This window comes from Apostichopus japonicus, chromosome 17, assembly GCF_037975245.1.
Source record: "Apostichopus japonicus isolate 1M-3 chromosome 17, ASM3797524v1, whole genome shotgun sequence".
Classification (NCBI taxonomy): domain Eukaryota; kingdom Metazoa; phylum Echinodermata; class Holothuroidea; order Aspidochirotida; family Stichopodidae; genus Apostichopus; species Apostichopus japonicus.
In genome coordinates, this window is record NC_092577.1 from 4,492,870 (window position 1) to 4,510,001 (window position 17,132).

Genomic DNA, 17,132 nt, shown 5'->3' on the forward strand with positions numbered 1-17,132 from the left:
AAGTTAAGAAATAGTATTGGTACCCTTTCCACACCAAACTATTTTTTTTACACACCCAGAGACTCCCGTGTTTGAGTACATGTTCTTGAGAGGATTTGTAATGAAAGCAAAGAAACATAGTAAATGAGAATATAGCCACTTTATGTGCCCTGATATTTTCTGTCCTCTCCTGCTGTTGATTAGCAACTTGCTGTCTTGCTGCAGCTGCTGTCAACCGTGGCATACCTGCACCTCTTCCACCACGGCCCCTTCCTCCACGGCCTGTACCCCTCCTTCCCCTTCTCCCAGATGTCCTCCTTGATGGTGTTTCTGGTGAATCACCTAAGGACTGCTACATTATGACAGAAGAAATAAGATAGTTATTTACTTTCCAACTGATAGTGTTTGTTTTTCTTTTAGAGATAACCTTTGGAGCATATTTGCTTATGATCCATCATAATTCATGGGTCAAACTGACATTCCTGAAGCCTAGCTAACATTAAATCTAACTACTCACTGCACTAGACGACATTCATTTTAACTAAGCAAATATTCGCAAACGTCACTACACTACGTTAAGTTCGTCGTGATATGGGTTTGTTGTTAGGCCTAAAGTTACCCTAACATCGGTACAGTACAGTAGTTTGGTCACACATGTGTATAGGCATAGTCTAGTGTATACCGCGATCTAGCGATCGCGGAAAACGGAGAGTACATCTACAAAGATGAAGAATTTTCCGACAGTGTTGGTAAATGATAGGAACTTACATTGGTATTTCTTGTTTCCATGCTAAGGGTGAGCAAATTTCTTCTTGCGAAATTCTTCTTTTGCAGTAGCGAATATCTGCACACTGTCATGCGAGATGGACAAGCCTGGTAACGATGTAGATGTATAGGCTGAAGTAACGTTATGTAGCCTGCCTACACTATCTGTCGCTTCGCGATGCCTTGCAATCAGCTGATCATTGTTTTATTATTTACCACGTTATGCAATAACGTTCATCGTGTTTGAATATTCATATATAGGCTGGGTTTACTGAGATCCTAACGGAAAAGACCTTCGAGAAAAACAACGTTGAAAGTTCTAAATTTTGCGACTTTTATTCCACGATTTGAAGTTAGAGTTGAATAAATAAGCTTATTATGTATGTCGTTATGGCATGGTGGGGTCAATGAGGTTGAGAAAATCATGGGAAAATGACGCAAAATGCTGCTTTAAGAGAACTGACTGTCGTACGCTAACTGGCTTCAAAATGGCGGCTTTACATATCTCCTTTAGATTACATAGTTCTTGTGATTTTTTCTTGTTTTCTGCTCTCTACGGAATTGATCATGAACTTCGAGGAATCAGCCAGCGAACTGCGGACGAATATCTCTTATAGCGAATCGTAGTATGCATCCTATACCGGTCGCCATATCCGTGGTCGTAAGCGTGTAGTCAGCTGTAACTTACCTATAGGCACACCGGCCGAGGTCTATACAGTCATTGACCGCAGTTTTGGGTGATAGGTATAAACAAAATCATGGTACCCTACATTGTAGCCTTCGCTCTTTTGCCCCTTGTTCTATCATGGTTCTATCGACTTCAAGTGACCAGTACCTACGAATATCTGGACATGAGATTCGGTAAGGCTGTCTGTCATGTATGGAACGCGAAAAGGACCACAACATATGATGATGTTAACGATGATCTAATTTTATACGTTCATGTACTAAAAAACTTACGATCTCAGATGGATAGGGCAACCCCTCCCCTTAGACTCCTCCCCTTAGACCCCTCCCCCAAACCGATCATCAGCAAAATTGAGTGTTACCCCCTCCCCGGCCGCTCCCCGTACAATTTAAATTTATAACAGAGGATACAGTAACGTCTTTATGGTTTAATGGAAAGTTATATCAATACAGGCGTTAATTGAAGTGAAATTCCTTGACTTTTTGTGTCCCCCTCATCCATCCCCTCCTCCATGCACCCCTCCTCAACCCACCGCCCCCCCCAACACACCACGATGGCTGGCTATGCATCGTGACGGTGCCGTGGCGCAACTGTAATAGTAGTAGTAGTAAGTTGAGTCTCGTCTAATACGACTGTGCCGCAACTGTTGTGGCGGTTAATTTTATTTGAATTTTCCAAAAGACGCCGTTCTTGATCTACATGAAAGGATGAGGGTTTTATTAGTTTGCCTGGTCCAATTTGTCCAAAAACAAATTGTGGGCCTATTTTCTTCGAATCAAAAATATAGAGATAGATAAAAGTTTTTGATTGCGTCTTCATCAAGCAAGAACGATTTGACAAGCAACACTTATATATATGTTCTGTTCATGTGTGTACTTACGACAATCAGTTTCGTCTTCTCCCGAGGGACAGTCCCACTTGTAATCGCATACGTAATCAGTTGCAATAATTACGTCATCAAAACATGAGAATTGCGCATGTGCAACTGTATAGAAAAAAGCGAAAGGACAATTCATAGATGAAACTAAATATTTTTTTCATTGAAGTTGAATGGAACTTCATTACACACGTCATCCGTGGGTTGGGAAATATGTTGTAAGTATGTGGTTATAACTGACTACATCAAATAAACCACTGCTTACTAAAACTGTGATAATTTCAATAAAGACCTGCTCGCAACCGGTAACAGCATGTTTCATGAGGTTCGTGTAGTATGTTTCGAAAATTCGGGCAGGGTTTCAAAATTCTTTTCTGCCCCCCCCCCTCCCCCATTGCGACGGTCCTGTAGTATGCCTATATGGTAAAACAGCTCTACTGATCGGCAAAATAAATAGACAAGATGTTCATTACATAGCTTGTTCGCTCTGGCCGATTATTTAGGCAGGCAAGTTAGCAAGTAATACTTGGTGATTCTGGTCAACAAACATTGACGTATTTTACCGGTACTTTACATGATATGTCACGGTCGCGGAGTTTCGAATCTTTTATGTTATATATAGCAACCTTGTGACCAACATTGGGAGAGCCTGTACGCTAGATGATATCTATGCCCTGAACAATATTTGCCACTCATCTGTCTACTTTATTGAGACCCATTTCAGATTAATGTAGACCTAAAATTAATGTAACACTGGGGTTTGCCTATATGAGGATAATGTAGGTGGTAACAGCCTAACGTGGAGTATTACCAAGAAGTGGGGTCTACCAATTACCTTATTGTAGCAAACAAACAAAATACGTAAGTACTTACCGATGTAGCAGAATAATCCCCAAGTTATCAACACCAGTAGAGAGTAAGTGCAGTATACCATTCCTCCAGGCATTTATAAATACACAGTGTGTAAACATTAGTTAGTCACGAATGGCAAAAATCTAGTCACAGTGACTAGAGTTAGCTAGTTATTACCAATTCGTTAGTAGCAGACCAATTTGCATGGTCGTTCGACTAACATAAATTAGTCACATAAATTTGTATGAAATTTTTTGACACTCACTAAGCATGTCATGTATGTAAGCGTGACGAGAATGTTCTAGTCTTCTGTTTGTTTACTTTCTATAACCTTCAGCTTGACCAATGACGTCATTATTTTTATCCAATCATCGTACGGTGTAGAATACCGTGTGCTCAGCTGATCAGAGATCAAAAACTCAGACGACGGCCGGCCGGCGATTACATATATACTGTATGCACGTACGTGGTACGTCGTACGTCGTACTTGTGGCCATTGCCTAACTGCAGATAGAACAGGGCTATCAACAAAATGAGAAGATTCTTAATCATTTAGCAAACTGTCAGAAACAGTTTCAAAATGTCGTCAGTTACGTAAGTTCAATCAAAACTGAAATTCTGATAAATAATAATTGACACAATTGACATAATGTTCAAGGAAGGTTTGAATATCCGCGATATGTTTGGCTGGAAAGTATGGGTAAAATTATAACGTTAGGCCTCAGTAAACAAAACTGTTGCTAACGCTAGGACGAAGCTAGGCTAGGAGTTTAGTCTACCTGGTGTAGCCCACATGCGCTCGTAGATGTATAGTACTATAGTAGCAGTAATACACACTTCTATGACATATTTTATATAAATGTGTATTATTAGCTAGTATACTAGGCCTATATTTTTAGTATAATGTTAAGAGCGCCTGTGGTGTAGGCTAGCATACGTCAAGTTTCTAGACACTTCGTCGACCACCAACCCCGTCTGCATTTCGTGCACTCTGAACTGAAGGTCTTCGGAGTGGGACTTACCTTCTGCTCTTGTAGGCTAAAGTACATGGTACTCATATTTTAGGAAATTTTTGCTAAACTTGGAAGAACCTGGTGTTTAACTAAGGACAAAAACTCAGTTTCAATGCATGAAATACCCATAATGTTGTTAGCTTAGGCCTAGGCCTCAGGTTCATAGTGGCGCTATGTTAGTATCCTACTTCCTACTCCTAGACCAAGTCTACACCAGCTGTAGCAATGTTGTAGGGTTCTGTATCCTAAGTGGAGTGGCTGCTGAGTGCTAATACCCTGGACAGAGAATGTTTTGAGTCTTATTTAGCAAATATTCCACAAAGGTAGCGCTGCCGCACGCACAAGCGTATTTTTTCCGGATTCGCGTAACTGTACCGCCCAGCGCCCGCTGGGAATTAGTTTTTTAAAAAAATCATTATTTGTCGAACTTACCATTAAATGTTATATTTTTGGTTTTAAAATCATAAGAACACATTTACCCAACGTCAAATAAAAGTACCTTTGCAAACGGCCTCGAAATCTTTGGGAAATTCGTGAATGAAAATTTGCCCCCACTGTGACCAGCTTGTAGAGTTGTATACAGCGATATGAATTTTGGTCACAACTTCCGGGTTGCCATTTTTTCTTCGTTCAATCGGCGGCAGGCAAAGACTAAATCCCACCCCCAACATCTATACGTCATTTGAAAGAGAATGGAATTGTCTTTCAAAAGTGGTATTGGCCAAAATAGGGTCCTATGTTATATATATTTTTTAAACATATTAAACTTTCATTTGTTGCTTATAGTAGGGTAATAATAAGAATTTAACTAGCCATATATGATATTTTATTGCTTTTATTTGCTTTATTTGATACTTAAATGATTTTCTTTCTTAAAACAACACTGAGCTGCCGCCCCTACTTTTAGTAGAAAGGTCCGTTTTTGATGATTAAGCCCCGCCTCTAAGTCTGGCTTGTAGCAGATTGGCTATGACTCACAGCAGCTACCTGATAGATATACGAAAATGGCTACCCTCGCGACCAGCCGGAAATTTCGCGCAATTTTCTGTGCTGTTGCTAGGTACGCGGTAGTGTGTTGGAATTGCACGCTAATTACGTATACACATTGTTTTACTGCTAAATGCTACGTTCGCAAGTAACTGCTCTCACGTAAAACAATTTCGAAGAAAATTCATCGCTAACTACATTTCAAGAGCTACCAGTGACATTGTTCGGAAAGGGTAAGTAATTTATAACCGAACGATGGCAAACGTAAGTTTTTGTGAAGAGGTAGGTATATCTTTTGAGAGTGTGAAAGCAGCTCTGTCAGATGACGCTGAGGAAGGGCCTAGGCCTAGCTCTGAGTCTGACTCAGTGTTAAATGTCAGACTGCCTAGCACTCGACTTTCAAATGGTGTAGTGTTTGAATTGTGGAATATGGTAGGAATGTGTAAATGTGCTAATCAAGTAAGATCTTTCATTAAAGTTGTAAGCAATTTTTTTGATTCAAGTGTTTTAAATTGTAAAGAAAGATCTGTTCTTTCCAAAGTGTTGCAAGTTGTAAAAACAAGACGTGCTTTGTCAAAGCTGAAAAGCAAAGATAAGTTGTGTAATTTCTTGCGCCAAGTGTCTCTAAGTCTTATCTTTAAGCCGGATAGCGAATCAGCTCCCACCGTCGAATCTGCTCCCATCGTCGAATCTACTCCCACCGTCGAATCCACTCCCACTGTCGTAGAACAGCTCACAAGACTGCAACAACATCACATGCAGCTTCAGAGGGACTTTGAAGACCTGAAAGAGAAAACCTCATCGCAGAGTAGTGTACTGGAAGAGGTTCTTGCTGAGCGTGAGCTACTACAGGAAAGAGTGAAGCAGCTGGAAAGGGATGTCGCCATCGAACGTCGTATCGCAAAGGATAGCCAGACACGGAGGACTCAACTGGACAAAGGAAGCTCTAAGAACATCGCGAGGCGGGAACAACGGAAGACAGAGAAGATAGTACGACTGAAGCAGCAGCTGAAAGGCAAGGACGTGGAGTTGAAACAACAGAGCAAGAAGCACACCAGCACCATCGTGGAAAAGAGTTACCAATTGCAGCGAGCCAAGAAACAGGTAAGGTATTACAAGAAAAAAGCCGCCGCCTCTACCAGCCAACAAAAGTTCGAGGATGTGAGTGAACGACTCAACTACAGAGAAGAACAGATGGAGCAGCTACAGGAGCGTTTAGACGATATCCTCGACAAAGAATGCGGCAAGGTAAATACTATAGTGAAAGGTAAGTACAGGGATAGTATTAGGAGTGTTTACCAGCACTTGATGTGCCTGAATGTTGGAAGCAATAATTGTGAAGACATTGTGCGCACAGTGCTGAAGGGCATTGTAGGCCTTGGTGTAGAGAGATTGCCTAAGGCCACCTTTGCCAAGGAAATGGTTTTTGAGGCTAGGGCCATGGCCCAACTTCAGTTCTGCGATGCAGTTCTTGAAGATGACAATCTTACTCTACAGTGATGGCACAACTAAGTTTTGGCCATCATTATGGGTCCTACGATGTCAGTTTTGGTGAAGGTAAGGTATTCACTCTTGGAGTGCGAGAGACAGCTGATGGTACAGCTGTCACAACTTTAAGAGTATTGGAAGAGATTGTACAAGATCTAGTCGATCTTGGTGGGCAGGACAAGGTTAGGCTCGACTTGGGTTGTTTCTTGACAAAAATCAAGAATGTCATGAGTGATAGACACTCCGTCCAGGAAAAGTTCAATAACTTCTTGTTGATTTCAGAGGGAAGGTTCTGCCAGCCGTAAGGGGTGACTGGGACAGTTTGTCATTGACACAGAGAGGGAAAGCCAAAGAACTCAATGAGTTTTTCTGTGGCATGCACTTTGTTGTTGGTCTTGCTGAACAAGCATCGTCAACAATGAAGGTTTGGGAGCAGATGATTTTTGGTGAGGAGAAAGTAGGTGCCCTAGCTGTGACCGGCTTTGCGGGGAAGGATGAAGGTGGGACTGAACGGCTTGTTCGCACTGTGTGCAAAGGCGTTCAGGACCGTGGTTGTGAGAAGAGTGGCAAAGCAGCACAGTTTAGGGCCTTTCTATCTGCAGAGTTTGGTGTCAATGACGTCCCATTAGCCCCTTTTAAAGGAAATAGGTTTAATATCCTATTTCACAATGGAGCTGGTGTGTATCACTTGTATAAGCATCTCTTGGTTTTCTTCAATAGGCACAAGTCAGAGAACAAATTGATGCTGGCTGTTGCTGCGGATCTTGAAGTTCCGCAGTACATAGCTGGTGTCAAATCTTTGGGTATTATCGACAAAGTCATCACTGGACCACTCTGGCGGGCAATGGAGAAAGAAAAGCACGTGCTAGCGATGAACGAACGTTACGACAGGCTTCTTGAGTGCCTCGCGAAATGGAGCAAAGACTCCACAGACTTACTAACTGGCAGCGACATCCTCTACTCTGATGTTCCTCTGAAGAAGAACTCTGTGTACGACAGCCTGATGAAGCCCTGTGAGCTCGACGGAATGGTCAAACAGCTGCTGGAAATGCTCTGTTCATCTTTCAAAATGCTCAGTGAGAGAATGCTATCTGAGCATTTGAAAGGTGGCAAGTATTCCAGGGTGTCTGCTGACCAGCACAGAGAAATGCAGAGTGTGCCAACAACAAACACTACAGTGGAACGCGACTTTGGTATGCTAGATCGCCTCATGAGGGAAAAACCAAGTGCCTCGTGCATAGCGCTGGAAGCCATGATCATGTACAAGAGGAACAAAACATCAGAATGGTCTGCTTCCCTGGAAGATTCGCAACGTTCATTCGCATTGTTCTTGAAGCTAGCACAGAAGTCCAAGGCCCAACAAAAGAAAGCATACGCGGACCGACTAGCCACCATCAAAGCTGCAAGAGAACAGAAAGAGCTTGGTAAGAAGGCAGCAATCTTGAAGAAGGCAGACCAAGATCGTGCCAGAAAGCTTCTCCTGGGAAAGGAAATCAAGTCTGTTGGTGGTTTAGCGGAGTCCGCGAGCGAGCTTGACCAGAGACTCAGCGAACTGAAATCGGTAAAAGGTAAGTCTAAGTATCTGCAGACACAGCTGAAGTATCGAAGGTTTGTACTTGGTGCCCGGAACGAAGGTGGTGTTCTAAACGTGTCAGCTGGCGGAAAGCCAAAAACAGTTGAGCAGTTGAAGATCTCTCTGCTTGGGGTAATTGTCTGTGACAACGAAGAATTAGAAGCAGCATCAACCAGTTTTCAAAACAGGGCTATTGGTTTGGCTCCGGTTGATGCTGTGGAAGCCTTCAAAAGCAGATTACAACCCCCACCAGCAAAGAAAACGCGATTGACTTCAGGCAGTAACATCAAATTGCCTGAGGAGCTTGTTGACAAACGGATTGAACACCACACCGAGGAAGAGGGGAAAGTGGACTGGTACAAAGGTACAGTTGTGGGCGCGAAAGGTGCCAAGTACTTCGTTCGATACGATGGGTTCCCTCGAGTGTACTCATACAAAGCGAAGGAGATTGAGGAGGACATTCAGGCTGGAGATTTACAGGTTCTTATACTTTTCCCAGGTGAGATTTTAAATAAGAAAATTTTGCATTTGTGGTTAGTAGATGACGAAGAGGTCTGGTGTGAAGGTGTCATTGTTAGTTTTTCTAAGGATGAAGGCAATGATACCTTGTTCGAAATTACTTATGTGAGCGAGGACCCTGAGGATGAGGGTGAAGATGAAGTGTTTGAATGTGCGTTGCTTCAAGACTACCTGAAGCATGAAGTTCGTTTCATATAGTCACCTCGTTTTTTCTCTCTATTTCAGGTTGTGAAGATGGCACCAACAACCATCCAGATATGGGGACACTCTTTTGTAAGGAGGCTAGGGGAGGCAGTTTCAGCCAAAAAATTGGGATTCAAAGATTGTTTGGGTTTACAAGGGGATACAAAAATCAATATCCATGGTGTAGGTGGTCTGAAACTGCCAAGGATGTGGGGGGGCAGCTAAAAAAGTGGTGGGGGGCTGCATCCGGATGCCATCATTTTAGACATAGGATCCAATGATTTGTGTGATCCGGCCATCGTCCCAAAAGTACTGGCTCAAAGAATTTTTGAATTTTGTCGGTTTTTAATGCGTCACTACAATGTGAAAATGGTTTGTGTAATGCAAACTATCCATAGGCAAATTATTCCAAAATGTGTCCCGGACTACAATAATAGGGTAGAAGAATTGAACTCCTCATTCGAGGCTATCTGTTGTAGTGACGACAGAATATTTTCATGGAGCCAAGGTGGCCGAAAAGGGATTGCTTCCAACCCTGATGTTATTAGATTTGATGGTGTCCATTTGAATGACTTAGGCACAAAACGATATTATAGGAACCTTCGAGGTGCAGCCATTCATATTATCAGAAGTTTGGGCTAAATTCTTTCAAATTTCCTCTACCTCCGTCAGAAGCCATCCATATTGCCAGCACAACCACCACAATGCAGTCTTTTCCTACCATGTCATCTCATATATCCATTCATGTCATATCTGTATTAAAGATGGACTCATTTTTGTGACATTTCATTTATAACCACTCCTATTTAAATTTATCCTGCAGCCCATTCAAGCAATAATTGATCCACTATCACATAGAAAAGTGCTATTGAATATGGGCAAAATGCTACTCAAATGCAAAAGATGTTTTGATACAATTTTCAGTAACTTATGAGAACCAAATTGCTACAGAAAATATGAAGTTCACTGAATTGGGTTCTGTGTCTTGTAATACAAAAAATGATATTGCAAATTCCATTTTACATGTAATCTGCATGTGCCATTCTCTTCCTGAATTTCAAGGTAAATGCATGTCTAATTCCTGATTCCATCTTTAATATAGACTGCTCACTTCTTTCAAAACATACTTATCTGATATCCTAAAACTATATAGAATAAGGCCTATAGTTTTTATTCGGCAGTTATAACTCTAAGGTAGTCATTGTATTAGTGTTCAGGCAGCTTTTCCGAGCAAGGGCCAGGCTAAGTTTGTTTTGAATGCCTTACAGTGTATTTTTATTTAATTGTTTCTATTAGGCCTCGTAGTAATAGCCAGGTAAGCATTGCACTGGTGTTCAGGCAGCTTTTCCGAGCAAGGGCCAGGCTAAGTTTGTTTGTTTGCCTTATAGTGCATTTAAAAAAATATTAGGCCTTCATTTTAGTAATAGCCATTCAGAGATTGTACTGGTGTTCAGGCAGCTTTTCAGAGCATTGTTAGAATGCAGCATCATTATGAATTAACAGCTTGTTTGGTATTTTTCTATAACCCCCCCCCCAAAAAAAAAATTAATATCTATCACATTTTATTTTCATTGGGGTACCTATAAATGAGGAGCCTGCAGTATCACAAGTTTTATAAGATTATAAAAATTGTATAAAGTTCTACGTTTTATTTCTAAGGATATAGGTTATAAGAAGTAGTTTAGCTTTCTTTTGAACCTGCGATGATTGCCATCATAAATACAAGGAATTAAAAAGAAAATACCAAAATGGAGAGGAACTGGGGTGGCTATTAGGGGAGGAGGAGGCCACCCATCACTTCCAATTGTAATCTTCCTGTGCATTGTTTTTTCCAAGTCATAAATCCATAAAATCTTCATGTCAGAAAACTTGAGATGAAGAAACAGTTTGTTTTGATACTTGGAAGCAGACAGTTTTGATGGTAGTCAGAGCAATTTCAAAAGGGAAGTTTTTATCGATAGTTTGTTGCTTGCTCCGTTGTCATTACAGTGACTTAAGGTAAATTTATTAACAGTGCTATGTGTTACTAATATGTTAGATTATTAACACAGCCTTTAGTAGGTTGGGCATGACGGGTAATATAATTCAACAGCAGTGTCACAGTCATAGTGTATAAGGTTATAAGAAGTATGATTCGCTTTCTTTTGAACCTGCAATGATTGCCATCAAATATACAGAGAATTATAAAGAAAATACCAAAATGGAGAGGAACTGGGGTGGCTATTAGGGGAGGAGGAGGCCACCCATCACTTCCAATTGCAATCTTTCTGTACATTGTTTTTTCCAAGTCATAAATCCATCAAATCTTCATGTCAGAAAACTTGAGATGAAGAAACAGTTTGTTTTGATACTTTGAAGCAGACAGTTTTGATGGTAGTCAGAGCAATTTCAAATGGGAAGTTTTTATCGATAGTTTGTTGCTTGCTCCGTTGTCATTACAGTGACTTAAGGTAAATTTATTAACAGTGCTATGTGTTACTAATATGTTAGATTATTAACACAGCCTTTAGTAGGTTGGTCATGACGGGTAATATAATTCAACAGCAGTGTCACAGTCATAGTGTATAAGGTTATAAGAAGTATGATTCGCTTTCTTTTGAACCTGCAATGATTGCCATCAAATATACAAAGAATTATAAAGAAAATACTAAAATGGAGAGGAACTGGGGTGGCTATTAGGGGAGGAGGAGGCCACCCATCACTTCCAATTGCAATCTTTCTGTACATTGTTTTTTCCAAGTCATAAATCCATCAAATCTTCATGTCAGAAAACTTGAGATGGAGAAACAGTTTGTTTTGATACTTTGAAGCAGACAAAGTTTTGATGGTATTCACGGCAATTTCAAGAGGAAGTTTTTATCGATAGTTTGTTGCTTGCTCCGTTGTCATAACAGTAAATTAGATTTATTATTCGAGCAATGTGTGACGTTAGTTTGTTAACGTATCTCATAGTCTGTTGGGCAATTAATTCTACAGCAGTGTCACAGTCACAAGCTTTATGTAGAGTTGTGAGTACATCTAGGCTATTGTGCATCATAGATAGTGCTGTCCTCGTCACTGGAATGCACCCAGTCGTCCTGGAACACCTATATAAAATGAGAAAGAATCATGCTCACAGGACTATTTTGTATTATATATCTAGCAAGCATTAAGTTGTAAAATGTAAGAAGTGATGTTTATAATAAATTGGAAATTCTAATGAAATTGTCATACAATTTTTATTGTTGCACATATTGTCCTCGACACATGTAAAGATAACCAGCATTCATACCATACCTTACTATAGTAAAATGAGTTCTTTTGTTTGAATGACCATGAAAGGATTAAGAACATACCTTACTATAGTAAAATGAGTTCTTTTGTTTGAATGACCATGAAAGGATTAAGAACATTTTGATTTCTGCTGACCAGCCTGGTATGATAGTATATTTTCTGAGGAATGCAGATTCCCTTTACAAGAGCATATGTGAAGTCATATATGACAAGCAAGGAAAAGAACACATGACCATCCATCTTCATTCCCCACTGTGACTACCTGCCCCACACCTGTCACCCAACCCCATCCACTCTGAGCCCATCAAAATCCTGTGAATATAAAGGGTCACCCACCCTGTCATGAAAAATTATTGTAGATAACTTAATTTCTAGTAACTGTCCATCACCCCCCCCCCCCCTAGAAGTTCAACCCTCCACTCAAAACCTTCCCCAAATAGTTTGAGGTAAAGACCCCATATAGAAATAATGTTTATACTTTAATACGATCGGGAAAGACCGTAAGGTGTATTTCAACAAGATCTACAGAGGAAAAAACTGTGAACCCCATGCACTACCGAGGCACGGCTTGACAGTACTGTGCCTTACGTTCAAAAATACCAATATAGCTCAATTGAAATACTTTTGCATGTGGAAAAAAATTCCATAGACTTTGTGTGTGAAGGCAAACTGCATATACAACTGGGCAAGGTTACGACAATAGTCAAACAGCTCTTCCTGTAGGACAAGATTGCCTTGTACGACGTTATTATTTTCATTGAGAGCTTTGCCAAAATGTCTAATTATTTTGTGGTAGTTATAGTAAAGATGCTTGTTTCTTGACGGATGTATTATCCCCATTAAATTAACGTTGTGTAAAATATTATGCTCAAACTGCGCATGTTCAAACTTTACTCCCTTCATCCACAGAAGATGGCCATTTCCGAAATGTGTGTTTAAGCTATCTTCATTGAAATAAACAGCCAATGCGCAAGTGCACTCAACCGCAAGACACGCGATATATATGAATATTCATAATGGTGTCGTGTGTCCGTGATTGATGTGTTTACAAATATAGTGTCATATTTCAGTATGTCAACGCGCAGTGAAGCGTACGGGGACTTGCAAATTCCCAGGGGATTTAGTGTCACATAAATCGTTATAAAATCATATCGGTAGGTTCTTTTTAAACAAAACGTTGGATTTGGGGTAAGAGAATTGTGTTCTTTCACATGGTTAATATTTTAAGCGTTTTTCCATCGTTTTATTTCACGTGCGATACTGCTAACAAAGGTATGCATTTTCTGCTCCTGCATATGTGCATCAAGGGGTTTTGAGCCTACTCAGCCTATCATTAATTTTCTGTTGTTTGTCTATTTGCAGAGAAAGTTGATGTGCCAAGTCCTCAGCATTCACAGCTATATACTTTGAATGGCTGTGGTATCAATGGACTCAACTGGTTAGATGAGGTAACAACAAATTCCAAACAACTCTGACAGCAGAAATAGATATCCTGATACTTCCATGGGAGATCTACTGTAGTAACTATAGGAACCAGTGCTTGCCACCCATGGAGATTAAGGTAATTTGACGAGCAACAAATTTGAATGTTTTATCACAAATTATGCCCCCTATCTATCTCTTGTCCCCTATACCTGTCTTTAATACAGTGTAACAACCTATGCATAAACCTTTAAATGGACTGGATATGTTATTGAGGTGAACTGTGTACCTAGATAGCATTTCAGTAAGCTTTCCTTTAGACTAAGTACATACTGTTATAGTTAGGCTGTGGTTTACAAATCCCATTGATCCAGTTTTGGCAAAGAACACCTTCAATTTTATTCTCTTATTCTGAGTAACTTAACAGTTGCACTGGAGTGACAGGCATCAGTTTAACATGTTCCAAACAGATCAGGAATACATTGGGATATGTCCTGTAGGTCAGTTTGGGAGGAATCAGCTTAGCTAAACAAAAGTAGTTTTCATCACATTTCAGAGCCAGAGACGAAAAAGCCCTCCCCGCTGACCCTTCTCTGGATGATGTTTCTTCAGTATGGCAAGCCAGACCAAGTGGACTGTGATCCGGATACCAATAAAACCTGCAAGAATCATAAATGCACCCAACTTGGTCAAGCTTATCAAAATTGGTGACTAGAAATGTTGCTGCAGACGTAGACCTGGTTAATGCTTACACAGTATTGCTCATATGTGTATTTACACACTGCACAGTGCATACTGAAATCTCCGAAAAGACATCTTTATGGACAAAAAATGATAATTGCAGAGAATTCTGTTGTGGTTTATATTGTAACGACTATAAAAAGTATCATTTTGGTATGAAAAAAATTCATCTCTCAAGGTTGCATACTCCTATTAGAGTCTATATCCATTCCCTCGATTGCTCTCCTTCAGGAAAAGTGCCAAAAAGCAGCGGGAGAACATCTTTTTTTGACCTGTTATTAATCATAATTTAGTTTTTTGTGGCTTGCATGTTGAAGAGCATATATGGAAGTACATATGGTGGGTACATTGGGTCAATTGAGGCAGTTTTAGACCCCTTTAGGCTTCACAGGAGCAGCGTAGGAAAATTGTTTACCACTGAGTGAAGAGGTCTGTTTACAAGTGACAAAAACTTCCGGGTCGAATAACAAAATATCTACATGGTCATGATACAGAAAATTGTAAGAGCCTTGAAAGGCCAACTTGTCAGCTATCCGGTGATAGGTAGCATTCAGCTAGTGAAAACTTCTATCTAGACTTAGAGACCACATTACTTTTGTGATTTAGTGTGTAAGTCAATGGGACTTGTAATAGGCGTATGCTACCTTAAATATAAGGAACAATCTGTGATATACAGTGCGCATTATGCAATCAGTGAAATAACCACAGTACGTAAATACATAGAGAAGTTGTGGCGGAATGGTTAGGGCACTGAACACGTGATTCCATGATCGTGGGTTCATGTACCAACCTGGTCCATAAGTATGTATCTGTAATGAAGACACTTAATCTCAATTGCCTTTGTTTACCCAGGTGTATAGGGTACCCTGGGAGGTATACCATTTGCACCGCTTTATGGCTGCAATGATATGGGATGTCCCCTGGGGAACATGTAGATGTATCTCAGCATAGTGAGCATAATGTCTGATATGTGTTACCAAGGACCATAGATAGTGTTCCGTAAATACTGTGCTAATGTTGCAATATAAATGGCTAATTTACATTACATTTACAGAGTGCGGCTAGCACAAATGTTACATACTTAACCAAATGTCTTTAGGCCTTTGTTACTTTGCCAAAACTGTATGTCAAAAGTGAAAAAGGAAGGATATTTTTTTGTGTAATGCAAAGAGATAGTTCACTTGAGTATTCATCATTGATTTATAGAAAAACTGTGGTGAGTCATAAACCAAACTTATGACAAATAATTTCTCAGCAGAAATTGTAACATATACGTACACATAATACTGCACACCGGTTATATTAAATAATGTACACCGGTCATACTACTAGTATGCTATATATATTGCATGCCTAAGCCCCACATAAGTGTAGTGTATAAGATCATTGTTTGTGTACTTGCGCACACCTTGGGGATCAAGCAAAGTTCAGATTATCAGCAAATGATGTTCGATATATCGGGCAAGTCTTTAACATGGACTTCAGTGTACTTGGCAAAAATTACAATCATTACATTAAATGAGGTTAGTGTGATTGAATGTGGGGTTCTCATTTAAAATGTACCCCAAAAATTGACCTAAAAGGTAAGTTTCTACCATTCAAGACATAGCTTATAGTTTGTGAAAACTACTTCTAGAAATATTTTAACTACTTTGTTTTCTGTTCCACCCTAATGTTGCTTCAAGGATAATAACATATTCAACTTACATGTTCTGCATTAATATTGAACCATCACATCCATGGTCAGAAACTCATAATAATATCACTCCCAACTTCCTAATTCGAGATGATGATTATAAGGATATTTTCGGGCCCTTTTTAACAGCTAAGGTCATAAAGAGCTACTCAAGGCCTTTTTATACCATTTGATTTGACATGGGGTATTATTTTTATAAATAAATTTATAAATATGATATATTATTTTGTGTATATTAAATATATGTTATGTATATTTATATTTAAATATTAATTAAGATAATTTATTTAGCTAAACTTCTATTTTTGTATTTGAGCTGTGTACTTGCATTTTTTTCCCTTTTTCTGTCTTTCCACATCTCTTCCATGCTGCTATTTTGATGAAACTGATGGAGCCCATAATGATGCATGGTCAGTGGACAATGAGGGTCTTTAAGAAATTGTATAGGTATAGGTCATCAGGGGTTCTAATTGTTTGAAAACTGTTGAACACTTCCAACTTAATGGCTTAGGAGCATTTCAAAGTAATACCATAAGTATTCTCAAGATGTTTTGTCAGAAAAGATTTTGACAATTTTGTAAAAATAAGTTTTCCCAATTGTCCCATAAACATTTATTTTAGTTTTAACTGTTCTTTAACCTTTAGTGTTTGTTATTGTTCTTTATGAAATGACTTTTAAATGAAATGCTTATTTGTCACATTTTGCATTAATACTGAATGTTAATAAAAATTACCATGAAACTTACAATGTGTGTCACTATCTCATTTCTTAACTAAAAAGTACTTAATCTTAAACTAGTCTTGTGACTTAAATAAGTAGTCACAGTTGCAATGACTAATATTTTTGGTCACTGGACTAAGCTTTGGTCGATAGAGGCATCGTAGAAGGACTAATTTTAATTAGTCAGAAAACTCGATTTAATTAGTCACAAAACTAAGGTTATATAGTCAAATGACTAGAAGAAACTGGTCGATAGAGACATCGTTGTGACTAATTTTTTTTAGTCCTATTGACTAACTATTGTTTACAGTGCAGTGCTTCAAAATGGATAGGACAATTTACATGGCGAAATACA

At 39.5% G+C, this 17,132-nt stretch overlaps 1 protein-coding gene and 2 long non-coding RNA genes across 5 annotated transcripts; 2 read left to right on the forward strand and 1 right to left on the reverse strand.

Moving 5' to 3' along the window:
* Positions 1–153: 153 nt before the first annotated feature.
* LOC139984349 (uncharacterized) lies at positions 154–3,471 on the reverse strand. Its single transcript, XR_011799055.1, has 3 exons — positions 3,183–3,471; positions 2,313–2,417; positions 154–331 (listed from the first exon to the last, which is right to left on the reverse strand). It is a non-coding gene; the product is annotated as an uncharacterized lncRNA (long non-coding RNA).
* Positions 362–16,804, forward strand: LOC139984344 (uncharacterized). Of its 3 annotated transcripts, none has more exons than XR_011799050.1 (3): positions 362–775; positions 13,560–13,758; positions 14,176–16,804. It is a non-coding gene; the product is annotated as an uncharacterized lncRNA (long non-coding RNA). The 3 variants fall into 3 exon arrangements; XR_011799051.1 differs by lacking the exon at positions 362–775 and adding an exon at positions 3,600–3,755; XR_011799049.1 differs by lacking the exon at positions 362–775 and adding an exon at positions 3,814–4,497 and having other exon boundaries at positions 13,470–13,758.
* On the forward strand, positions 7,026–10,012 carry LOC139984305 (uncharacterized). Its single transcript, XM_071998170.1, has 2 exons — positions 7,026–8,721; positions 8,967–10,012. Exons 1-2 carry the CDS (start codon positions 7,026–7,028, stop codon positions 9,203–9,205), a joined length of 1,935 nt encoding a protein of 644 aa, XP_071854271.1. The 3' UTR covers positions 9,206–10,012.
* Positions 16,805–17,132: the final 328 nt, after the last annotated feature.

Excerpts from the sequence above, each read along its gene's own strand:
- LOC139984305 (XM_071998170.1), top strand. The coding sequence starts at position 7,026 with ATGCACTTTGTTGTTGGTCTTGCTGAACAAGCATCGTCAACAATGAAG. Across the intron at positions 8,722-8,966 it reads GGTTCTTATACTTTTCCCAG|GTTGTGAAGATGGCACCAAC; the intron begins GTGAGATTTTAA and ends TCTCTATTTCAG.